General features: G+C 38.9%; 1 protein-coding gene across 1 annotated transcript in view; it reads left to right on the forward strand.

The window, feature by feature from the left end:
• The window catches only part of LOC105473922 (DIS3 like 3'-5' exoribonuclease 2), a 374047-nt gene that overhangs the window by 196762 nt on the left and 150930 nt on the right, over nucleotides 1–26355 (forward strand). The window contains 1 exon segment of the mRNA XM_071073554.1: nucleotides 8254–8427. Within this exon segment, the coding sequence (XP_070929655.1) occupies nucleotides 8254–8427 (174 nt within the window).

Consider the following 26355-nt stretch of genomic DNA (forward strand, 5'->3'; position numbering starts at 1 on the left):
AAGACAAAAAAAATTTTTTTTTCTCCTTAATTTTCTAAAGGTCCAGTAACTGGTATGACAGGACCGTTTTAACAACTAATATCAGGTCCATCACTTCACTTTCTTCCTTTTATCCTCCCTCCTCCTCACCCTCCCACCACTCCATTCGTGGATCTAGTGCTCAGTGCCAGTCTTTGTGGAGGAATTTCTCCATCTCTTGGTACACCTCAGTTCATCACCTTGCAGTTTTTCAGAAAGGGCTTATGAGAACTATATTCCCTGAGTTCTTGTATTTAGAAATCTTTATCTTTGAAATCTAGTAACTCCACTAGAATATATTTCATTGATGATTTTCTGTAATTTTCTTTCCTAGGACTTACCCTTTCTGTAAACCTAAACCTAAATTTTCTTTATTTCTGAAAGGTTTTCTTAATGACCTAGGAAAATGTTTTCTTTTCCTCATCTCTAGCTCCTTCCTTCAGAAGGAGGAGCTAGAGTTGAAGAACAGAAAATGTTTTCTGGCTGGGCGTGGTGGCTCACGCCTGTAATCCCAGCACTTTGGGAGGCCGAGGTGGGCGGATCACGAGGTCAGGAGATCAAGACCATCTTGTCTAACATGGTGAAACCCCATCTCTACTAAAAATACAAAAAATTAGCTGGGCGTTGTGGCAGGCGCCTGTAGTCCCAGCTACTCAGGAGGCTGGAGCAGGAGAATGGTGTGAACCTGGGAGACGGAGCTTGCAATGAGCCGAGATCGCGCCACTGCACTCCAGCCTGAGCGACAGTGTGAGACTGTCTCAAAAAAAAAAAAAAAAAGAAAAAAGAAAATGTTTTCTGTTCCAAAGAATCTTAGAAAATGTTTTCTATTCCTCCTCTGTAGCTCTGTATTTCAAGGATGCCTGGAACTCCTTGGTCTGCCTTTCACATCTGTCTGTTTTCTTTGTTATCTTTTTAAACTCTACTTGCCCAGTTTCATTTTCCTCAGTTTTCTCAAGATTTTACTCTATGATCCTTGTTGCTTTCAAATAGTGTCAGTTCTTCATTAGGTACTTCCAGTGTGACTTTCATTTTCTGTGATAGTTTTATTGTTCTTTTCTACTTATTTCCTGAGATCTAGAAACCTAGTTTTTGTTTCCTTTCATGACTTATTTATTCCTTATGCACTTGCATCTTTGCTTCAAGCTCTTGTTTTATAAAGCTTATATTTTTGGGAGTTCTTGAGAATATTTTTGGGAGTTCTTAAGAATATCTTTGGTCATTTCTGTGGTTATATGCTTACAGAGATTGTTTTGTCCTTCTGCCATTTCTTTTTCTTGCTCCCTTTTTTCTTTTTTAAATGTGAGTTTTTTTTTTTTTTTTTAAATAGAATGTTTGAATGGTTCCTTCTACCTCCCCTCCCTGAAATCTTTAAATAATGCGTTCTTCCTGGACTTTAGTATTATGTTTCAGAAACTGGACATTATAAAATGCTTTTTGTCTAAGTTTTTAGCCCCTTTTCTATTTTAGGCGTAAGATAATTGTTTTGGGCCGTATTGTGTCCTGGAGGATAGCATTCCAACTTCACCCACTCTTAATTTCAACACAAGAATAGTATGGTCACTGTGTTCTAGGTCTGCCTTGCAAACACTGAGACTCCCACCACACAGAAGAATTTGTTTCTTTTTTTATTAGTGTAGTTCTCTAATAAACTGTATGTGATATATCTCATTGTTTATACTTCTCCCAGAAGCCATGTATGCTATCTAATTAATGGATGGTTAGTTATTTTATGTAACTTTTAATACTATTAGGTAGAATCAGAAGAAATTGTGTTTTATATGTTAATAAATAGTCAAATATTGGCAATTTCATATGCCTCAAAATAATGTATGATTAACTTCTTTATATTATTATTGCCATTCTTGAATTATTAATTCTGAGTAACCTCTCAGTTGGCTTGAGTTAAACATAAATTTTTTTTTAGAAGGAAAGTACATAGCATATTTTATGCCTTTTAATATCAGTCAGGGTTCTTGTAGTCTCGGATTCCAGTTCAGAGGAATCATAATTGTGTCCCCAGAGGTACTAAAACCTTTCAACTACAGAGATGAGCATTATGAAGGCAGAACTAAATATTTTGTGTGTGGGTCTTAAGTGTGATGTTGAAAGGCCTGACTCCTCCCTTGCATTCTTTCTTCTCAAACCGTGTACACTGCCTGTAGGATGCTAAGTCAGAGCACCAATGCATCCTGGAGGATGGTACTCCCCCTCACAACTGATGCCTCCTGGTTAGTACAACAGCTTAGTAGTCAGATCATTACATTATTCCAGTCAGTGAAATGTGTGCGCTTTGCTTCTTCCAAAAGGTGAAATCCTGAATTACAAGCAATGTTGAGTGAGATAATAGCTTAAAAGATATTTCATAAATCTGAGGATTGTGGTGTTTACATAGCAATATAGGTAGAAGAAATGCAGATAGCAAACCTACAGTAAGCGTCTCTTTTAGTGGAGGAATTACTGCCTTTCCCATCCTGGAAGAGCTCAGTGGATGCGATCTGATGTGAAGTAGTTGGGGGTCCTACTGGCATGGTTCTGTGTCAGGCGCTCAGAGTTGGTTGCTGCTGCTGGCAAGCTAGCGTCCTGCAAGGATGGTATCCAGGTCAGCATTAGTGAGAAGTGAATGTTGTGGAGTGCATTTCCTGCTGCCTTGTGCTTTGTTCCTATGTCCCTTGAACAAGCACTGCAGTGATGGGGACATGCATGGGCAGGCCATCTTGCCTCTACAGTGGAAGCCTTTCACTGTGCGCTCTCATGGAGCACAAATAGTTATACCCTGTCTGGACTCATTTCAGTGGGCCCATTTCATCCACATGTCTTTTCCCTAGATGTCCTTGTCACCAGTACTCCAATCTTTCTTCTTTCAGGTTTCTATCCATCTGGCTAAACTTGTAGTCACTGCCTGTCAGCCTATCAGGTTGTCCTTCCTCAGCTAAAGTGGACCACGGACATATGGCTTGAAGTTCTGCCCATTGGGAGAAAGTTTCTGCTATACTGTCTTTTCAGAGACCATCCCTTACAATGGATTTAATGCTATCATGTCTATTTATGACTCATGACAATGGAGGGTCAGTTGGAACTAGGCATTCAAGGTACTCAAACCTTTCTGCATCCTCCTTTATATCATGTGTGTTTGGGTTCTCTGAATCTTACTCTCTCTGATTAGTGTCCCACGTTTCACCTAAGTGACTTAATGAGACCTTAAATTCAGTGGTGTAATGATTCATCACCCTTTCAATAAGCTTTTTCTGTCTTGGGCTAGCAGCTACAAGAGATTCAAGATACTTTTTTGATGGACATACTAAGTCCCTGAGTTTCAATCTTAGAAATGAATTTAGAATGAAGAATTTAGAGATGAAGCACGTAATTCTTTGTTTCTCCCCCTTTTTCTGGCTCTTCAAGCCTCTCACTGTTTCTGTGAGCCCTTTGATATCCTTTCAATAAATTTCTTTCTTTCTTTTCCAGCCAGCATTGGTCTTCTGTGCTTACAAACAAGGACCTAGACAGACTGTTAAAGATGTTGATATTAGGAGACGAATGTAGGAAACAGAACCTCAGGGACCTGTGAGAACAGTAAATGAGTTAGATGGGTTGGAACTAACTCAGGTTCCATTAATTTTCAGAATACAAAATAATTTTTAAAATGACTAATTATTACCTGTCATCACCAGAATAAAGTTGTTTTTAAGGTAAACAACATTGTTATAAGTATTCATCTTGTACTCACAGTGTTGAATTCCTGTGTCCTTCAAATTTCAAAGGTTGTGATAATAGGTTCCCCCATATCTTCAGTTGGAACTTCATTCTAGTGAACACAGGTAATAATTTTGTCATTTTTGAAAATTAATGGGACCTGAGTCTTTAATTGTCTGGGTTGCTGGTTACAAGCAAGAAAAACCACCTCTGGTTGGGAAAGGAATTTATTGAGAGGATGTTGAAGAACTCACTGAGCACAAGACTTGAATGACCTGAAAAGGGATGTGAACTAAGGCAACTCTGGAAAGCCAAGAATAAGAAGCCCAGCCATCATCTTTTATCAGGATTAGTTTGGTTATAATGCCAGTTATTCTCTTACCACCACTCTTGCAGGACATCGTTTTCACTGGATGCTGCCGCCACCGCTGCTATCACGAGAAACCATGCTAGCTGTCGTGAGTGAATCCTAAGCAGCCTTTTGCCTGTGTGTTTCTGTCTTCACATTCAAAGTCTTGAGTTGAGGCAGAGTTTAAGTCACATACAATGTACTGGATTTCGGTTGTCACAGAGTGAGAGGGGTCTTGTATAAAGAGAGGCCAGGCATTGTGTAGTAGGAATCTGGTCACTTCTATGATGGGAATTGTAGGCTTTTGTGCTGCTTATAGGCAGCGTGCAATTCTTCCCTTCCAATTTGTATGCGTCTTCTTTTTCTTGCTTTATGGCATTCACTAGTACCTCCAGTACAATGTTAAATAGTATTGGTGAAAATGAACACCCTTGTCTTCTTTCTGCTCCAAGGGAAAGCATTTTGCTTTTCACCACTAAGTTTTACATTAGTGCTAGGATTCTCATAGAGGCTTTTAACCAAGTTGAAGAAGTTCCTGTTACTCATGCCCTGAAGGCTTTTGTCTTAAGTGAATGTTGAAATTTTGTCAAATGCTTTTTCTTCATTTACTGAGATGGTTATATGTGTTTGTTTTTTGTTTGTTAATATGATATATTGATTGATGTTTCAGTGTTGGACAAATCTTGCATTATTTGGTCATGATGTATCCTCTTTCTTATATATTACTGATTTCTGTTTGTTAATAACCTTGTAAGAATTTTTAAATTTTCTTTTTCAATAACTTTGATATACCTTTGTAAGAATTTTAAGTCTGTTTATGAGAGGTATTGATCTCATTAATCCTTTGGTTTTGATATCAAGGTAATGCTGTCTTCATTAAACTAGTTGGAAACTATTCCATCTACCTCTATATTCTAGAAGAGTTTATGTAGAATTGGCAATAATTCTTTCTTAAATACTTGGTAGAATTCACCAGTGAAGCCATCTGGGTCTGGAGTTTTCTATGTGGGAAGGTTTAAACTGTGAATTCAGTTTCTTTAATAGTACATTAGATATAATAAATAATAGATATGTTAAATAGGAATATTCAGGTATCAATTTATTTTAATTATCCTACGCAGTTTGCATCTTTCAAGGAATTTGATCACTTCATCCAAGATGTTGAATTTATTGTCTTAAAGTCATTCATTATTCCCTTATCTTTTTAATGCTTGTGGGATGTAAAATGGTGTTTCCTCTCTCATTCTTGATATTGGTAATTTGTGTTTTTCTCTCCCTGTTTTTCTTGATCAGTCAGGCTAGAAGTTTATCTTTTTCTCTTTTCAAAAAATTAGCTTTTGAGCCAGGTGTGGTGGCTCACACCTGTAATCCCAGCACTTTGGGAGACCGAGGTGGACAGATGACTTGAGCTCAGGAGTTTGAGACTAGCCTGGGCGATGTGGCAAAATCCTATCTCTACAAAAAATACGAAAATTAGATGGGCCTCAGCTACTCAGGAGGCTGAGGTGGGAGTATCACTTGAGCCTGGGAAGTTGAGACTGCAGTGAGCCATGATCATGCCACTGCACTTCTTCCTGGGTGACAGAGTGAGACCCTGTATGAAAAATAGAATTAGTTTTTGGTTTTATTGATTTGTTTTCATTATTCACTCATTTTCTTTTCTTTCTTTCTTTCTTTTTTTTGAGACAGACTCTCATTCTTTTGCCAAGGCTGGAGTGCAGTGGTGTGATCTTGGCTCACTGCAACCTCTGCCTCCCGGGTTCAAGTGGTTCTCCCAGCCTCCAGAGTAGCTGGGACTACAGGCATGCACCACCATGCTCAGCTAATTTTTGTAATTTTAGTAGAGATGGGGTTTCATCATGTTGACCAGGATGGTCTCAATCTCTTGACCTTGTGATCTGCCCGCCTTGGCCTCCCAAAGTGCTGGAATTACAGGCATGAGCCACCGTGCCCAGCCTATTTGTTCATTTTCTATTCATTGATTCTTGTTTCTTCATTATTTCTTTTCTTCTCCTTACCTAGAATCTAATTTGCTCTTCAGTTTTCTAAGGTAGAAGCTTAGATCACTGATTTGACACTTTTCTTCCTTTCCTATGTGAGCATTTAATGCTATAAATTATCCTCCACACAGTGTTTTAGCTATGTCTCACAAATGTTGACATGTTTTGTTTTCATTCAGTTCAAAATTCCCTTCCTCCCTCCCTCCATTCCTTCCTTTCCTTTCTTTTTTGATATAGCATCCAGCTCCATTGCCCAGCCTGCGGTGTAGTGCTGCCATCTCGGCTCGCTGCAGCCTCCGTTTCCTGGGTTTAAGTGATTCTTATGCCTCAGCCACCTGAGTGTCTGGAATTACAGGTGTGTGCCACCACACCCAGCTACTTTTTTGTACTTTTAGTAGAAACGGGTCTCAAACTCCTAGCCAGGCTAGTCTCAAACTCCTAGCCTCAAGTGATCCACCCGCCTTGGCCTCCCAAAGTGATAGGATTACAGGTATGAGCCACCATACCTGACCCCAGTTCAAAAAATATATATATATTTTTTGAGACAGAGTCTCACTCTTTCACCAGGCTGGAGTGCACTGGCATGATCTCGGCTCACCTCAACCTCCGACTCTCTGGTTCAAGGGATTCTCCTGCCTCAGCTTCCCAAGTAGCTGGAATTACAGGCAGGCATCACCACGCCCAGCTAATTTTTGTATTTTTCATAGAGACAAGGTTTCACCATGTTGGCCAGGATGGTCTCGATCTTCTGACCTTGTGATCTGCCTGCCTCGGCCTCCCAAAGTGCTAGGATTACAGGCGTGAGCTACTGCGCTTGGTCCAAAATATTTTTTAATTCTTTTTTTATTTCTTCTTTAACCTATAGGTTGTTAGATTTCCACATATTTGGGGATTTTCCAGATCGCTTTCTGTTAATTTTTCTCTCATATTTTTGCTGTCTGGCTTTTTGATGTATTTTATGGGAGAGACCACCGATTTGTGGAAAAAGTACTCTTCTGAGCCCACATTATATGGTAGGAGCCCACAGGTCAGTCTGCAGGCTGCCGAGATCATAGGCTGGTGGGCAGGTGCACAGGTAGACTGGGCTGGTCTCTCTTGACTAGTGTGAGAAATGGGGCCAGCCCTGCTGCCATCACTGCTGCATTCCAGTAGCAAGCCTGAAGATTGGAATTTGTTCTGCTTATGAGGCAGCCACCTCCCCTATTCCTCTTTACCACTGTGCACATAAGAACTCCAGCAGCCAAGCATCTACACTTACTTAGGAAGCAGAACCTTTTTCATAGAAATCGAATAGCCCCAGAGAATGTCCTGATGCCAGAGCTAAATTTCTTGCAGGAAGAGTTGAGGGCGGACTCTTGGATCACCCTGGTAGATAAGTAGACTTATACAACAGAGGAGGTGGCCATTTTTGGTCTCCGCAATACCCTTTACAGAGGCAGCCAAGGCCCATAACACATTTCCTGTTGGCTGCCTGTATTCAACGCACAACTTTAGACTTGTGATGTGGCATGACAATACTTATGAGAATAGAGAGCTGTCAATTTGATAAGGAGTGAGATCTGCCATCTGAAAGGTGGAACCCTGTGGATAATGTGAGCATTGTCCTGTTAAATGCAATTTTATTTTTAATGGGCCAGTGCCCTAAAATGTCAATGGGTGACTGGTTTACAGATAATTTTAATTTTCTTCTCAGTGGATTTTGTGTTTTCTAACTTCTCTGCAATGAACATGTATTACTTTTGTGTTTAGATAAAATATTTTAAAATTTTAAAGATAAAAACTCATGGAGTTGTGAAATAGGAACATCAGAACTAATCTAGTAAGCATGACTTAAGGTACAGGCACTCTGAAACTAATAAATTTAACAGCACCCTGGGTTGATCATAATATCAATTTTGACTTCTCTGTGAAGAACAGTTGGAGGGGTCCTAAGAAAATCCCTCTGGTTCTGTTTCTCAAGTCAGAATGCCAAATAAAAAAAGGTAAAATTACACTGTAGTTACAGATTTAACAGGACAAGAGCACTACTATCTCTTCTGCTTTCCCCTTATCCCTCATTTGCAGATGATCGTGTTTCTACTGGTGGAAGGGCAGGAGATTTTAAACTTTCCTACTACCTTACTTTTAGAGAGGAGACAGGTGCCTATATTCCATTTGTTCGCTAACCCAGTTGTTCCCTTTCTGTTCTATCCACAGGCAGCTGGCTAAGAGTCTTGGGCAGGCTGGTGAAATTGAGCCTGAAACAGAAGGAATACTAACAGAGTATGGCGTGGATTTCTCTGGTTTCTCTTCAGAAGTTCTAGAATGTCTTCCTCAAGGCCTGCCATGGACAATTCCACCAGAGGAGTTCAGCAAGAGAAGAGATTTAAGGTAAGCACCTGAAACCCTTTAAGAACGTATTTCTCCCTTTTTGCCTTAACTTTTCTAGGGGATAGGCTTAGATGTTTTCATCTTTCCATGAACATTCAAGTTCAGTTCAGTTGGGAATAAGTGCTTCTGTACCACAGTTGGCAAATTATGGCCCACAGGCTAAATCTACCCCACTACCTGTTTATATACAACCCATGAGCTAAGAATGGTTTTTACATTTTTGAATGGTTGGAAAAAATTAAAACAAGAATAATATTTTATGAAAATTATATGAAATTCAGATTTCTGCGACCATAAAGTTGCATTGGAACATGACCATACTTACTCATTTTATATGTTGCTTATGCTGTTTTTTGCACTACAACAGCCCAGTTGATGAGTTGCAACCAAGACCATATGACCTGCAAAGTCAAAACTAGTTACTGTCAGCCTTTTACAGAAAAAGTTTGCTGACCCCTGTTCTAGACCATTCTAACTTCAAAAGCTACAGCACCCATCTTCTCATTGCTATATGCCATAGGTCTGGTCAAGTAAAGACTGTTATCTAATTAGAAGTGCCTTCCTTTAAATGGGCCTCTTCAGGCATAGAGCAAAGGATTCAAGACTTCTGTACTTGGAGCCTCATTTTAAAGCCTTACTTTTAGGTCTGGAATTTGTTGGAAAGTACTTTTGTGGTATTTTTATAACAACATCTTCTTTGAAGATGTTTCTTCATTGTGGGATGTTAGTTCTTTTCTGATATTTCTCTTCAGAATTTGGTTTCAGTACTGGCATTCATTTTGGATGCCACATGGAGATATTTAGAACCAAGAAACTTTTCATACAACCCACTGAGGCTGTGGAAGGTTTTTGCTAAGGTCATCCCATGTCAAAGTCTTTACCACCACACTTGCTTGCTTCATGCAGCTGAACTTATGACACTTTCAGCTCTGGGTGCCCATTACCCACCTAGTTTGTGAATACTCCCTCTCTGTACCCTCTTACTATTGTATCTTTTAGTACTTTACTGCCTTTTTCTTTTCTTATTGAGGTTAGGCAAGGAAAAGGAGATGATCATTAGTGCCCTTTCCTACTTGTTAGTATCTCTCATAGAACACATATTACATTTGAAGTCAGTTAACCCATATTGCATTCCTGGATTTTAATAGTAACCCCTCTATCACTGAACCCCTGCTAGCACATGGGTGTGTTATCTCTTCAGGGGCTCCGAGGTCTTTGGCCCATAACGTTAACCTCTCGGAACCTTTGTTTTCTCATACACAAATTGAGGGGTTTGTTTTCTGAGGTCATTTCCTGAATCTAGGAATCTATCAAATGATTTAATGGGAAAAGAATGTTAGAATAAATGGTGGAACCTTATTGTTTAGTAGAATTTAGTATAGCCATGCTGCAGTATCTATCAGCATTTTAAATGTACCTCCTCCTGCACCCCAAACTCTACTCAAAAAAGTGTACAAGAATGTTCATTGCTGTTTTGTCATAAAAGTTAAACATTAGAGACACTGCTAATGACCATCAATAAAGGAATGGTTTAGTAACCTGTGTTATGTCAATATGATAGCATTAATTGCAGCTCTGCAAAAAGGAGCTATATCCATGTTGAATTTCCTAAAAGAATGGCTATAATACATTATTAAGTAAAAGAAGCAAGTTTCAGAGCAATATGAATATGAGCCTATATTTTGTAAAGTAATACAAAAACTGCATAAATGTACACATATGCATATATATGTGTATATATATACACATCAAAGTATATCTGCATAGAACAAGACCTGGAAGGAAATAAACTGTTAACAGTGACTACCATGGAGAGTGGATTCAGTGGAGTGGTAAGGCAATAGGGAAGTGAACTTTGAGTTTTCATTTTGCATACTGCCATACTATTCAAATTATTATTATTATTTTTAAGACAGGGTCTCACTGTATGGCCCAGGCGGGAGTGCAGTGGTGCAATCATAGTTCACTGCAGCCTTGAATTCTTGGGCTCAAGCAATCCTCTGCCTTAGTCTCCCAGAGTGCTGGGATTATAACATGCGCCACCACACCTGCCTAATTCTTTTATGTTACTTTTGTAGAGAAGATGGGGTCTTGCTATGTTGAGCAGGCTGGTTTTGAACTCCTGGCCTCAAGAGGTCTTCCTGCCTTGGCCTCCCAAAGTGTTAGGATTACAGGTGTGAGCCACCATACCTGGTCCAAATTTTTTTTAAAGTAATTTGTATAACTTTAAAAAATTATAAATGTGAAAGTCACAAAATAGAAGTATTCCATTTTTTCTAGCCTTTTAGTGTACAGGTAAATAATACGCATGTTAGTGGTTATAGGGCCCAATATTGCTGTAAATTCCCACTGTCTTCCCACTTCTTTGGCTCTGTCTTCCCACTTCTTTGACCTTTATTGCCTTCTGGTTTAGACCATAGAATAAGAGGTCCTTAGTGAGACCCTGTCTCTACAAAAAATAAATAAATAAATAAAATATTAGCCAGGCACAGTGATGTGTGCCTACTTGGGAGGCTGGGGCAGGAGGATTGTTTGAGCCTAGGAGTTTGAGGCTGCAGTGAGCTATAATCATGCCACTACATTCCAGCATGGGCAATGGAGCAAGACTGTCTAAGGGGGAAAAAAAAAAAAAGAAAAGAAACCTTGCTTTGCAGAAAGCCTCGTTAAAATATATCTTAAATACACACACACACACACACACACACACACACACACACACACACACACACACACACACACACACATATGTGCCCTGTGAAAGGATCCAAAGACAGAAGGAGTTTATAGGGTGCTCTCTGCTATTAATGAAGTAACAAGGATTTTTAAAAAAAATTACTTTTGGGCGGGGCGTGGTGGCTCACGCCTATAATCCTAGCACTTTGGGAAGCGGAGGTGGGCAAATCATGAGATTGAGACCATCCTGGCTAACATGGTGAAACCTTGTCTTCACTAAAAATACAAAAATTAGCTGGGCATAGTGGTACGGGCCTGTAGTCCCAGCTACTTGGGAGGCTGAGGCAGGAGAATCGCTTGAACCCGGGAGGCGGAGGTTGCAGTGAGCCGAGATCGCTCCACTGCACTCCAGCCTGGCGACAGAGTAAGACTCCATCTCCAAAAAAAAAAAAAAATTACTTTGGGCATGGTGGCAGGTGCCTGTAATCCCTACCCAGCCTCCCAAGTAGGCACACTTGGGAGGCCAAGGCAGGGGAACTGCTTGAACCCAGGAGGCGGAGGTTGCAGTGAGCTGAGATTGTGCCACTGCCTAAGCGATAGAGCGATACTCAGTTAAAAAAAAAATTACTTCAACCTTAAAATATGTTATCCTTGCCCATTATCCTCAGGATTATGTTTCTAAAATTCAAATCTGATTTATTTTCCTCCTTTGCATTTAGAATTTTTCTAATGTTTCTTAATGCCTAAAGTAGTAATCTCTGAAGTTTAGAAATTATTACTTTAGGCATCAAGAAGTAATATAGTAAATTACCACTAATGCTTGTCTTTATTTTAAAATGATAAATGAATTTACTACATTGCTAGTCTATTATGTACATTATAAACATAAGTAAAAATAGAAAAAAAATGTGAGAAATAAATTTTTAAATACTTTCATTTTACTTACAAAAAGTATAGAAAACTGTATATAGTAATTTTACTTTTGGTGAAAGCAGTATGATTGAATAATATTCTTTATTTATTAAAATTTTACTTTAACAACTAGTAATATGGAAATTCAGAGGTCTGATTCTAAGTTCTGTATATTTTGGTACTTGGTTGTAATGATTATCATAATTGGAAAGGATATTTGTTTAGAAGATGTGAGTTGTGCTTACAGAATCATAATACTCATTTCTCAGTCCTATTCACCAATTATATTCCAATTCATTTTGAAATTCGGCTAGTAAATTTCCATCTTTTCTGATGTCAGTTCTTGTTAATTCATTGAGAGATGCTGCATTTTTAGATTAAAAAATATATTTATAATCTCCAGTTACTCATTAGTTGTTATCTTTAAAAACTAGTTAGAAAATTCGGCCAGGCACATTGGCTTACACCTGTAATCCCAGCACTTTGAGAGGCCAAGGTGGATGCATCACCTGAGGTCAGGAGTTCGAGACCAGCCTGGCCAACATGGTGAAACGCTATCTCACTAAAAACACAAAAATTAGCTGGGCATGGTGGCAGGCGCCTGTAATCCCAGCTTCTCGGGAGGCTGAGGCAGGAGAATTACTTGAACCCGGGAGGCAGAGGTTACAGTGAGCCGAGATTGTGCCACTGAACTCCAGCCTGGGTGACAGAGCGAGACTCCATCTCAAAAAAATAAATAAATACAAATGATTCTATTAGGAAGTTTAAGTCTATGGATATGAATATTTTTGTAGTTTATACACTTACATCATTTTAGGCCCCAAATAATATAGCAATGGAAGTATTTCAAAACATCCATTTTAAAAAAAATGTTATCTTTAAAATTTGAATATGTTATTTTGTTTTCAAAATGCAGTAGTTTGTTTTCTTATTGTTAAAATGTCACCTTTACCTTGAAGGGACAGATTAAGCATGTTTAATTTTCCTAAAGTATCTGATATGTTACATATGACTGACAGCCATTGTTTTGAAATCATAATGTGGCTGGAGTTGAATTCATATTAGACACAGAAGAAATGTCAGTGTTGCCATTTTTCTAGTATTAATGATATTACTAGGAATATTAGTGGTTTAATATTATCTTCAATATATGGACCTTTGCAGTAATCTTTTTTAGCCAGTTACCTTTTTTGCAAGGATTAGTTTAGCTAAAACTAGGCAATATCCATAAATCCATGTATCTGGGCATGAGTAAAGACCCATTAGTTGCAGTTGGCAAAAGCATAGGAACTAAGAGTGCTGCTGTCATTGCCTTTGTGTTCTGGAATGCCAACTCTTTCATCTGTACACCTCACCTACCACCTGATCCACACATCTAGTGAGGGTGCCAGGGTTAATTCATGTAGTTATGTAGTGTCAGTTAATTCCTTATTTTTAACACACATAAAGAGAAGCCATAAGTGTGTGGAATGAGCTCCAGTGATGTAGTTGGTTAGCGTGCAGTACCATACAGCAGTAGGTAAGCATGTTTAGGTAGTTGGATCTGATAACCTTTTCCTTTTCTTTGGCTGGTTTTATGATGGATTTATTCAGTTTTTATACCAAAAATATTTATTGAACACGATCCATGGGCACTGAGGATACAACAGTGAACAAAAATAGATGTATTTGCTGCCCTTGTGGAACTCTCAGTTTTGTGGCAGAAGAACATGAATGAAATTATTAAACAGTAGTCAAACGTAGAATTGTAATGAAGGAGGAGGTGCTTGGTTCAAGTGCTTGTGATCATGTGGTTTCTTCTGCTCTGAGGTCCGCTGCCTTCAAAGAGTTTTTAAAAACAGTATTCATTTTCCTAGGAATGTCAAAAGAAGTAGGATTGAGTCCCAGCACATGCTGAAAAATATGTGCTATATTGAATAAAGTAATATATATTTTGAAAACTAATAAAATCAAACCTTTTTCAAACATTTATTTGCACATATTGTTTTTTATATATATATATATATATATGCCAAGTAGTAAGTTAGCCACTGGAAATGCAAAGACAACCAAGGGCCAGCCCCTGTTCTTCAGGGAGACAGATTCGTACTCAGATTTATTACAGCAGACAATGGCAAGTGCTGTAAAATAGGTATGAACAGACTGCCAGAGTCATTGGTGCATGAGGTGAGATCTGAGAAATGAGCAGGTTTAGAGGGAACTAGAGTGACTAAAGGTGTCTTCATTTTAGTGACAGTCCCTGGCTGCAGAAAGGCAGTGTGTTCCCTTCAGACTCCGAGATCCTTCTGTAACAGGGCTTGCAAGTCCTATGGTTTGGTCACTTGATCCCCTGTCCTGGGTCACCCTGCCTCAGAGCCTGCAGTGTTACTCTGGCTCTAGCTACGTAAGAACTTCTGCATACCCGTTTAGGTTTGGTATTTGAACAATTATATTTGGAACAGAAAAGTTCCATCAATCTTTAAACCTCATAATCCAATTATGTCAGTAAAATTCCAGTTTTTTGGTCCAATGGAATTGGGGTAATATTTTGCAAACTGAAGTTGAAAGAAATAGTGTTTATTTTGAAAAGAAAAAATGGTTGGTTAGCAATTTTCAAGAAGTTAGGCTTGCGTGAACTCCTAGGGGCGATATAGCCCTCCCGATTGGGGTCACCATTTTTCTGGACCTTCAGCTCTAGTCTCTGGAGAGTCCCTGCTTGCATGGTCTAGACCTGTAGCTGTCTTTAGCAGGGCATCTGAGGCTTTAAAAAAGAAAAGCAACGTAAGTGCTGCAGAAATTTGAGGATCAGGAAGATAATATGTCCAAGGAAACTGCTTAAAGGGGGGTTGCACCAGAAGCTGAAGAAACCCAGAAGTTATTTCTGAGACTGGCTCCAGTTATTTCTAATTTCATTCATATTGTTTTGTTTCCTTTGTTGCTAAACTGGAATAGGAAACCAAAGCCTAAAAGCTCAATTAAAGTGGAAAATGAAAACCTAAATATCGGAGGGGGAGAATACCACGCTAAACTGATTTTTATGTTTTTCCTGTAGTTAGTATTATTATGGAAGTTTGAATCATGTCACTTTTCAGTAAAACCATGAGTTTCATTGGAGTGGAGGTGGTTTCTATAGCTTTTTACAAGAGAACTTGTGGGTATCTATTTCTTTACTATTCCCTCAATAAAAAGGAAGCCCAGTGACCTCCACCAGACCATTACAAATGTGAAACTTGGCACTTAAAATTGCTTGCTCTAAATTTTCCAATTGCCTTCTCTCTTTTTTTTCCATTTAATGTCGTCCTGCCAACTAGTGATTTTATTATTATAAACAGGACATTGTATTCACTTTTAAGAAGAAATATGAAGCTGGAGGTAAAATTACAAACTGCAGCTTCTCGGCTGCCAAAATAGAAAACAATGAGCTAAAAATACTAAGCACAGAAAGGGGGTTGTGGTAAGAAATACTGAAAAATCTTCAAGATGGAGCTGTTCCAAATAGACAGAAATTTCCTCTCACTCCAGGTAAAACCAACCTTGAAATAGCAACTTGAAAGGAGAGTCATATAATACTAACCTCTTGCAGGTCAACCCATTTGTGGGAAAGCTTTCAAACATAACTAACATTAAATGACTAATGATCTTGCTGTTTATCAGGAAGTCCAATATGATTAAATTGCCATTTGGAAAATGTTCCCCTGGTAAGACAGTGTGGCAGCATTGAAGGAGTGCTAGAAGTTAGTCCTAGTTCTCCCCAGGGCCTAGGTAGGTGATTTTAGGCAAATCAGTTAAATCTGGGGAAGTGGAGAGGACTGAGCAATTTTATCTTTTGTGAAATGGATTTTTGACCAGATTAGGATTTTTCAAAACATGTTGCTAGGTCATGAATAGGTGTCATGCGGAAAAAGGATCTGTGGGTAAGTGTTTTTGAAAAACAGTGGGTTAATAGATTTCTTAGAGTTTCTTCTCATGGATTCTGGTGGAACTAGTATTCCTTAGAATACATTTTGCAACTTTCTGAACTAGGTATTTCAAACCCCTCTACCTGTAACAGTGCATGACTTTGTATTTGAAATGTCTTTTCTGAGTTATTTAGAGCTATCTCATTCTTGGATTTGAAAGAAAATGGTATCCCATCAGTGACTGTCTGCCGCATTTATCTGACAAATAAATATCAACTGTGCCCCACCATGGACCACCCGGGAAAGATAATTACACAGGAAATTCAAGGGTTGTGCTTTAAATCTCAGTTCTTTGATTGCCAAGGGAACCCCTTCTTTCCTTAGCTGGAGGGAAGCAAGATTAAATTGTTTGGCATCAAATGGGGAAGCTGTCATTGTCAGCTGAAACGACTGGCAGTAGTATTCCTTTCATGGAAATCCCAACTCACTGTGAAATTACAAGAAATGCATAGATAGTAACAAGGATTAATGGGCCCTAAAGTAGATACACAACTGGACATTCTTAATTGTAAGTATTTAGTACTTCGTCAGCCCATAAAATTCATGTTGATAAATAGCACTACTCTCAGAAAAGACAAATACTCAAAGATCAATAGATTTTTTTGTCTGAACAGGTGGAAAAATGCTTACTGGCAAAAGACAATGTTTGAATTTATTCCCTAGAAATATTTTTATAGCACTGTCGAAATACAAGTCATGGGCAAGATAATTTCTACATCTTCTAAAAAAAATCTGTTTGGAAATTAACTATAATGATATAGTGATATTTTAAAATTTCATTTTGTGGTATAGATGGCCTAAGATTTGGAATAAACTGGAGTATAGAGATAACTAAATGTCAGGGTGACAAAGTCTGTTTTTTATATTGAGATATTCAAGTACCACAAAATTAATCCTTTTAAATTCAGTGGTTTCTTGTACATTGGTAGACTTGTTCAACCATCACCACTATCTAATTCCAGAACATTTTTATCACCCCCAAAATAAATTCCATTAGCAGTTACTCCTCATTCCCTCTCCACCCCCGCTTCTCACAACTACTCATCTGTTTTCAATCTCTGTGGATTTCCCTATTCTGAACATTTCATATAAATGGAGTCATACAGTAAGTTGCCTTCGGTAGCTGACTTCTTTTACTTGACGTAATGTTTTGGGTTTTTTTCTTTGTTTGTTTGTTTTTGAGATGGAGTCTCGCTCTGTCACCCAGGCTGGAGTGCAATGGCGCGATCTCGGCTCACTGCAACCTCCTCTCAGGTTCAAGCGATTCTCCCACCTCAGCCTCCCGAGTAGCTGGGACTACAGGCACCCACCACCACGCCTGGCTAATTTTTGTATTTTTAGTAGAGATGAGGTTTCACCATATTGGCCAGGCTGGTCTTAAACTCCTGACCTTGTGATCCGCCTGCCTTGGCCTCCCAAAGTGCTGGGATTACAGGTATGAGCCACCACACCTGGCCTACATAATGTTTTCAAGATTCATCCATGTCGTTACATATATCAGAAGGTAATTCCGCTTTGTAGCTGAATAATATTCTATTGTATGGATATTTCACATTTTGTTTATTCATTAGTTGATGGACATTTGGGTTGATTCCCCAGCCTTACTATTATGAATAATGCTGCTATTAATATTTATGTACAGGTTTTGGTGTGGACATTCAGTTATCTTGGGTATATATCTGGGTATATACCTAGGAGTGAAATTGCTGGGTCATATGGTCAGTCTACTTTCAGAGTAATTGTGAAAGTATTTTTCAAAGTAGCTGTACCATTTGCATTCCCTGTGGCAATGTATGAGGCTCAGTTGCTCCATATCCTAACACTTGTTATCTGTATTTGTGATTGTAGCCATCATTGTAGGTGTAGGGTAGTGTCTCATTATGGTTTTGATTTGCGTTTCTGTCATGACTAATGAGACTGAACGTATTTTGATGTTCTTATTGGTCATTTGTATATTTTCTTTGAAGAATTATCTACTCAGATAGTATCTATTCAGATCCTTTGCCTTTTTAAAAATTGGGTTACCTTTCTATTGTTGAGTTATAGGAGTAGTTTCTATATTCCAAACACTGGTCATTTATCAGATTTATGATTTGCAAATATTTTCTCCTACTTGTGGGCTGGCTATCTTTCACTTTCTTGATGGTGTTCTTAGAAGCACAAAGTTTCAAAATTTGATGAAGGCCAGTTGAGTCTGTTTTTTTCTTTGGTTGCTTGTGTTTTTCGTGTCATATCTAAAAAACCATTGGCAAAGATCACAAAGATTTAGACATATGTTTTCTTTTTGTTTGTTTGTTTTGAGATGGCATCTCACTCTGTCACCCAGGCTGGAGTGCAGTAGCGCGAGCTGGGCTGCAACCCCTGCCTCCTGGGTTCAAGCAGTTCTGCCTCAGCCTCCCAGGTAGCTGGCATTGCAGGCACCCATCACCACGCTCTGCTAATTTTTTTTGTGTTTTTATAGAGATGGGTTTTTGCCACGTTGGACAGGCTAGTCTCCAACTCCTGACCTCAAGTGATCCACCAGCCTCAGCCTCCCAAAGTGCTGGGATTATAGGCGTGAGCCACCGTGCCTGGCCAACATAAGTTTTCTTCTGTGAACTTTATACTGTTAGTTGTTATATTTATGATCTATTTTTAATCTTTGTAAATGGTGTAAGGTATGGGTCACATTTCATTTTTTTTGCTTGTGGATAACCAGTTGTTTCAGCACCATAAGAAAAACTTGTTGACAAGATGATTCTTTCTTCATGAAATTTATTTGACCATAAATGTATTGGTTTATTTCTGGACTCTCATTTCTGTTCCATTGATCTATATATCTGTCTTTATGCAAGTGCCACACTGTGTAGATTATTGTAACTTTGTAGTAAGTTTTGCAATTGAGAAGTGTGATTCTTCCAACTTTGCTTTTTTTTTTTCTTTCAGATTTTTCCACTATTCTGGGTTCCTTGCATTGCTACACAAGTTTTAGGATCAGCTTGTCAGTTTCAGGAGGCACTCGGGATTTTCATAAGAATTGCTCTGAGTCTGTAGATCAGTTTGGGGAGCATTTCCATTTTAACACCATTAAGTCTTCCAACCTATGAACATGGGATGTCTTTCCATTAATTAGATCTTTAATTTCTTTCAATGATGTTTTGTAGTTTTCAGTATAGAAGGCTTCTTTGTTAAATTTAATCCTATGTATTTTTTCTTTTTGATGCTGTTGTAAATGAAATTGTTTTCTTAATTTCATTTCCAAATTATTAATTGCTAATGTTTAGAAATACATTTTATATTTATGTATAGATCTAGTATCCTACAACATTACAAAAATCATTTGTTGGCCGGGCATGGTGGCTCATGCCTGTAATCTCAGCACTCTGGGAAGCCAAGGCTGGTGGATCAGTTGCGATCAGGAGTTTGAGACCAGCCTGGCTAGCATAGTGAAACACTGCCTCTACTAAAAATACACAAATTCGCCAGGCTTGGTGGCGGGCGCCTGTAATCCCAGCTACTTGGGAGGCTGAGGCAGAAGAATTCCTTGAACCTGGGAGGCAGAGGCAGCAGTGAGCAGAGATTGAGCCACTGCACTCCAGTCTGGGTAACAGAGTGAGACTCCGCCTCAAAAAAAAAAAAAAAAATTGTTAGCTCTGTCTTTCATCGATACCATGGAATTTCCTATATTTAGAAGTTCATGTCATCTGCAAATAGGGAGTTTTACCTCTTCCTTTCTAAGTTAGATGCTTTTTATTTCCTTTTCTTATGCAGTTACTCAAGCTAGGACCTTCCGTACAGTGTTGAATAGAATTAATGGGAGTGTGCCTCTCTTGTTCTGATCTTGAGGAGGGAAAGCATTCAGTCATTCAGTTTTTTTGTTTGTTTGCTTTTTGGTTTTGAGACAGGGTCTTGCTCTCTTGCCCAAGCTGGAGTGCAGTGGTACAATCACAGCTCACTACAATTCCAGGCTCAAGTGATCCTCCTAGCTCAGCCTCCTAAGTAGCTGGGATGACAGGGTGTGCCACCACACCCAACTAATTTTTGTATTTTTTGTGGAGATGGGGTTTCACCACGTTACCCGGGCTGGTCTTGAACTCTTGGGCTCAAGTGATCTGCCTGCCTCAGCCTCCCAAAGTGCTGGGATTACAGGTATGAGCCGAGAACTCAGCCTAGTCTTTCAATATTAATTGTAATGTAAGCTTTGGGGGTTTTGTAGATACTCTCTATCAGTTGAAAGCTTTTCCTTCTAGTCCTAATTTATTGAGTGGTTTTCTCATGGAAGAGTGTTGGATTTTGTCAAATGGTTTTTCTGTCTGTTGAGATAATCCTGTGATTTTTGTTCTTTATTATTCTATTTCGTTGATTGGCTTTATTATTCTATTTTATCTATTTCATGTTGAGCCACCGCATTCCTGGGATAAATTTCACCCTTGTCGTGGTGTATAATCCTTTTTATATTGCTAGATTTGGTTTGCCGGATTCCTTTTTAGGATTTTTGCTTCTGTATTTTTAAGAGATTTCAGTCTTTAGTTTTCTTGTGATAACTTTGGTTTTATATGAGGATAACACTGGCCTCATAGAATGAGTTTTGGAAGAGTTTGTGAAGAATTGGGGAATTTTTTTTTCTTTTTTTCTTCTAGCTTTTATTTTAGGTTCAGAGCGTAAATGTACAGGTTTATTATATGAGTAAATTGCATGTCTCTATAGTTTGGTGTACAAATGATTTTGTCACCCATGTAGTGAGCATAGTACCCAATAAGAGGTAGTTTTTTGATCCTTATTCTCCTCCCACTCTAGAACTCATCAGTAAAGCCATCTGGCCCTGTGCTTTTGTGGGGGGCGGGGGGATTGTTTATTCGATATCTTTTTTTCTTATAGATCTGTCGAACTTTTCCATTTTTATTTTAAGTTCTTTGCAGTTTATTTTCCTAGAATTTTTTTTTTTTTTTTTTTTTGAGACAGAGTTTCACTCTTGTTGTCCAAACTGGAATGCAATGGTGTGATTTTGGCTTACTGCAACCTCTGCCTCCTGGGTTCAAGCAATTCTCCTGCCTCAGCCTCCCAAGTAGCTGGAATTACAGGTGCGCACCACCACACCTAGCTAATTTTTTGTATTCTTCATAGAGACAGTGTTTCATCATGTTGGCCAGGCTAGTCTTGAACTCCTGACCTCAACTCATCCTCCCACCTTGGCCTCCCAAAGTGCTGGGATTATAAGTGTGAGCCATCGCACCCAGCTTCTTCCTAGAAATTTGTCTTTTGCATCTTGGTTATCTAATTTCTTGGCATACCATTGTTATTAGTATTCCCTTATAATCGTTATTGTTTCTGTAAGATTGGTAGTAATATTCGCTGTTTCATTTGTTAGTTTAGTAATTCGAATCACTCTCTCTCTCTGTCTGGTTTTGGTTAGCTTAACTCAGGGTTTGTCAGTTTTGTTGATCTTTTCACATAGCCAACTTTTAGTTTTATTCTTCTCTTATTTTTTTAATTCTCTCGTTCATTTATTTCTACTCTAATCTTTATTATTTTCTTTTTTCTGCTTGCTTAGGTTTAGTTTGTTATTCTTTGGTTAGTTTCTTAAGGTGGAAGTTTATATTACTGAGTTCAGATCTTTCTATGTTTTGGTTTTGTTTTTTTTTTTTTTTGAGATGGGGGTCTCACTCTGTCTTCCACGCCGGAGTGCAGTTGTGCAATCTTTGCTCACTACAACCTTCACCTTCCAGGCTCAAGTAATCCTCTTGCCTCAGCCTGCCAAGTACCTGGGACCACAGGCATGTGCTACCATGCCCAGCTTTTTTTTTTTTTTTTTTTTGAGTCAGAGTCTCACTCTGTCGCTCATGCTGGAGTGCAGTGGTGTGATCTCAGCTCACTGCAGCCTCCACCTCCTGGGTTCAAGTGATTCTTCTGCCTCAACCTCCTGAGTAGCTGGGATACAGGCGTGCATCACCACGCCCAGCTAATTTTTGTTTAGTTGTTTGTTTGTTTTTAGTAACGATGGGGTTTCACCATCTTGGCCAGGCTGATCTCGAGCTCCTGACCTCACGTGATCTGCCTGCCTTGGCCTCCCAAAGTGCTAGGATTACAGGCGTGAGCCATTGTGCCTGGCTGCCTGGCTGCCTGGCTGCCTGGCTAATTTTTGTATTTTTTTGTAGAGATGAGGTGTCATCATGTCACCTAGGCTGGTCTTGAGCTCCTGGATTACAGGCATGAGCCATCGTACCTGGCTCTATTTTTTTTATAAAGGCATTTACAGCTATAAACCTCCCTCCCTACTTCCCTGATTGCTTTAGCTGCATCCTATAAATTTTGATAGGTTGTATTTTATTTTCATTTATATCTAAGTATTTTAAAATTTCCTTTGAGATTTCTTCTTTGACCTATTTTTTATTTAGGAGTAGGTTGTTTAATTTCTACATACTTGCGAATTTCTCTAATTTCTTTATGCTGTTAATTTCTAATTCCATTCTATTTTGGTTAGAGAATTTATTTTGTATTTTAGTCCTTGTATATTTATTGAAGCTTGTTATATGGTGTGGAGAATGTTCCATATCCACTTTAGAAGAATATGTATTCTGCTATTGTTGGATGGAGTGTTCTGTAGATACCTGTTAGATCTAATTGATTTATAGTTTTGTTCAAGCTTTCTATTTTCTTGTTTATCTTTTGTTTAATTTTTCTGTTACTGGATATTGTGTATTGATGTATAAAAGTTGAATTCTGCATTTTTCCCTTAAGTTCTGCCATTTTTTGCTTTGCATATTTTGTGGCTTTGTTGTTAGGTGCATATATGTTTATAATTATTTCATTTTCTAGATGAACTGACCCTATTATTGTTATAAAATATTATCTTTTGTCTTTAGTAACACTATTTGCCTTGAATTCTATTTTGTCTGCTATTAGTTTGACTACTCCTGCTCTCTTTTGTTACTGTTTGCATGACACATGCACAAGCATACACACACATTCACACACACACATGCAATTAAATACTATTAAATAATAATATAATGTGGCAGCTCTGGAAATCATCTTACCTCCCTTCATCTCCAAGGTTTGCTGTTATTGCTGTTTGTTCTTTCTGCTGTTCATTTTCTGACTTTTTTGAACTAAGTGTTACTAAACTAAAAAGATAAACAAGAAAATAGAAAGCTTGAACAAAGTAGTCCCAGCTACTCAGGAGGCTAAAGCAGGAGAATTGCTTGAACCTGGGAGGCGGAGGTTGCAATGAGCCAAGATCACGCCACTGCGCTCCAGTCTGGGCAACAGAGCGAGTCTATGCTGTGATCTGAATGTTTGTGTTCCCTCTAGGCTCATAGGTTGAAATTCTAACCCCCAAATTATAGTTTAGGAAGGCAATTAAGTCCAGGGTAGAGCCCTCATGAATGGGATTAGTGCCTTTATAAAAAGAAGCACAAGAAAGAAACCTCACCCCTTTCACCATGTGAGGACACAGTAAAAAGGTGCCATTCATGAGGAAGTGGGCCTTCATCAGATATTGAGTCTGCTAGTATCTTGATCTTCGACTTTCCACTTTCCAAAACTGTGAGAAATAAATGTTATAAGCTACCCAATTTATGGTATTTTGTTATAGCGATTCAAACAAAGACAGTTTGTATTCTTTGTTATTTGAAGCTACTGAAATCTCTGCTTGGCTAGCTTAGTGGTCAGCTAATGAATAAACAGAGATTTCCTTAAATATTTGAAAACAGTAAGTCTCTTAGCGTTTGTTGAGAGGCTCTGTGTAGACTCATACCTTTAATGCTTAGGCATGCACTTTACAACTCTGCCATAGCCTTCACTTCCTGCCATTGTAGAGCTTCAGGGTCAGCCAGAAGTAGGAGCCTAAGACCCTTCTTAACTCTTTCTTGGGCATGTGTACAGCCCTATGTGTGAGTGTGACCATCTTGATCCCCAGGAATGTGTCAGACCTTTTCACAGCCCTTTATAGATGCCTCATTCTCCAGCTTTTCCTTTTAATGTTTTTGGTCAGCTCTTGTTGACCAGTACTTTAGCTCACTGTTATCACCATCTCAGACAGCTGCCATGTTAAATAAATACTGCTGAATGTTTTTGATGAACACCCCTGGGGCTATAGGCTGTTTGCAGTGAACAAGGTTTAATGAAGGTCAAATTAAGCAAACCCTGTAAATGGCGGTTTTCAGGGAACTGCTGGATAGGTCAAATAATGACATTTCTTCTGTGATGCTGTTTTTAGGGTGCTCTAAACCATTCTGGCCACTCCAGTGACTGTTCAGCCTCTGGTTTTCACCACGATTACAGTTCTGTTGATTTTAAGGCCACTGTAGAGCTGGAGAGAGGGATGTGGGAATACAGAAAGTAAAACTTTACAAAGTTCACTGTCCTTGTGGATATTTATCCATTTTTCTTGAGTAATTGCACCTCAGATTGTTAAAAGCCTGTGGTTAATTTCCAGAGTTACGCAAAATTTGATTTTGACAATTTTGCCCAGTGTTGTTGCTACTTATATGAAGTAGTAGCTTTTCAGAGGAGGTCTCTACTTTGCCAGTCCCACTGATGCGACTCTCAAGTCTTTTCACTTTTGTTGCCTGAGTTGGAGATGAAAGAAGACAGTGTCCTGCAGAAAAAGCTACAAGCTTTCCTGGGAAAATAACAGAGTGAAAGGAAGATAGAATTTGAAAATAAGGTCGGGTGTGTGGCTCACGCCTGTAATCCCAATACTTTGGGAGGTCCAGTACTTTGGTTGGATTGATTGAGTCCAGGAGTTCCAGACTAGCCTGGACAACACAGCAAAACCCTATCTCTACAAAAAGTACAAAAATTAGCTGGGCGTGGTGGCACGTACCTGTAGTCTCACTACTAGGGAGGCTGAGGTGAGATGATCACTTGAGCCCAGGAGGTTGAGGGCACAGTGAGTTGTGATCGTGCTACTGCACCTCAGCCTGGGAAACAGAGCAAGGTACTATCTCAAAAAAAGAAAGAAAAAGAAAAGAAGCATAGAGTAGTCAGTAATCGTGTGGGCAAATTATTCCTAAGATTAATAATGTTGGGTAGCCTGACATTCATATTAGGGCAGGTCAAAAATGAAATGGTCAACTCTGTTGATAATAGGAAAAGAGGAAAATAAATTTCTTAGCTTCCTATGCAATATCCTGTTGTGCTTTCAGCCTTTCATCTTTCCCCAGTCTTAACTCTGTCATAGTTCTCTGTCTTACCTATGCCTTGCATTGTACTTCATCCATTTTCCAGGGCCCATCTTAAACACTGTGAATCTTTTGTCTTCTTACTCTAGAAGAATTAGCCTTGCCCTTCTCTCTTCTCCCTTGGCAGTCTGCTCACTTGCCCTAATGTCCCTAATTTACTTACATATGACTCTGTCTCTCTGATGGGTAGCAAAGTTCTCATCAAGAGCAAGGACTGGGTGTTACGTCTCGTTTTCTAGGTGCTAACTCAGTACATGGATCCAGACCCAAATAAAGTGATCATGGAATATTCACCAAGATAGACCATATCTTGAGTCATAAAACAAACTTCAGCTCATGTGAAAATGAAGTCATATAGGTTATGTTTTCTGACCATATGGAACTACAAACTAGAAATCCATAACAGGACAATAGTAAAATATCTAGACACTTGGAAATTAAACAACACACTTATAAATAATTCACTGGTCAAAGAAGAAATCTCAAAGGAAATTTTTTTTAAAAAGTGTAGAACTGAATGAAAATGAAAGCACAACATATTAAAATATGTGAGATGTAGCTAAAGCAGTACCGAGGAAAATTTATAGCTCCAAGTGCTTACATTAAAAAGAAAAAAGATCTCAGCAGTGAGCTATGTTTTTACCTTAGGAAGAAAGAAGAGCAAGGCTGAGCATGGTGGCTTATGCTTGTAATCCCAGCACTTTGGGAGGCCTAAGCGGGTGGATCACTTGAGGCCAGGAGTTAGAGACCAGCCTGACCAACATGGTGAAACCCTGTCTCTACTGAAAAATAAATCCAAAATTAACCTAGTATGGGTGGCTCGTGCCATTAGTCCTAGCTACTTAGGAGGCTAAAGCAGGAGAATTGCTTGAACCTGGGAGGCGGAGGTTGCAATGAGCCAAGATCATGCCACTGCACCCCAGTCTGGGCAACAGAGTGAGACTTTGTCTCATCAAAAAAAAAAAAAAAAAAAAAAAAAAAGGCAAGATAAGCTCAAAGTAAGCAGGAAGGAAGAAAATATAAAGATAAGCACTTAAGTCAATAAAATTGGAAATTGGAAAACAGTAGAGAAAAATCAGTGAAACAAAAAGCTGGTTCTTTTTTAAAAAACTTTAACTTAATTTTTAAAAGAGACAGGCTCTCACTATGTTGCCCAGGCTGGTCTTGAACTCCTGAGCTCAAGCAGTCCACCTGCCTCAGCCTCCCAAAGTGCTGGAATTACAGGCGTGAGCCACCATTCC

This window comes from Macaca nemestrina, chromosome 11 (assembly GCF_043159975.1).
Source record: "Macaca nemestrina isolate mMacNem1 chromosome 11, mMacNem.hap1, whole genome shotgun sequence".
NCBI classification, from domain to species: domain Eukaryota; kingdom Metazoa; phylum Chordata; class Mammalia; order Primates; family Cercopithecidae; genus Macaca; species Macaca nemestrina.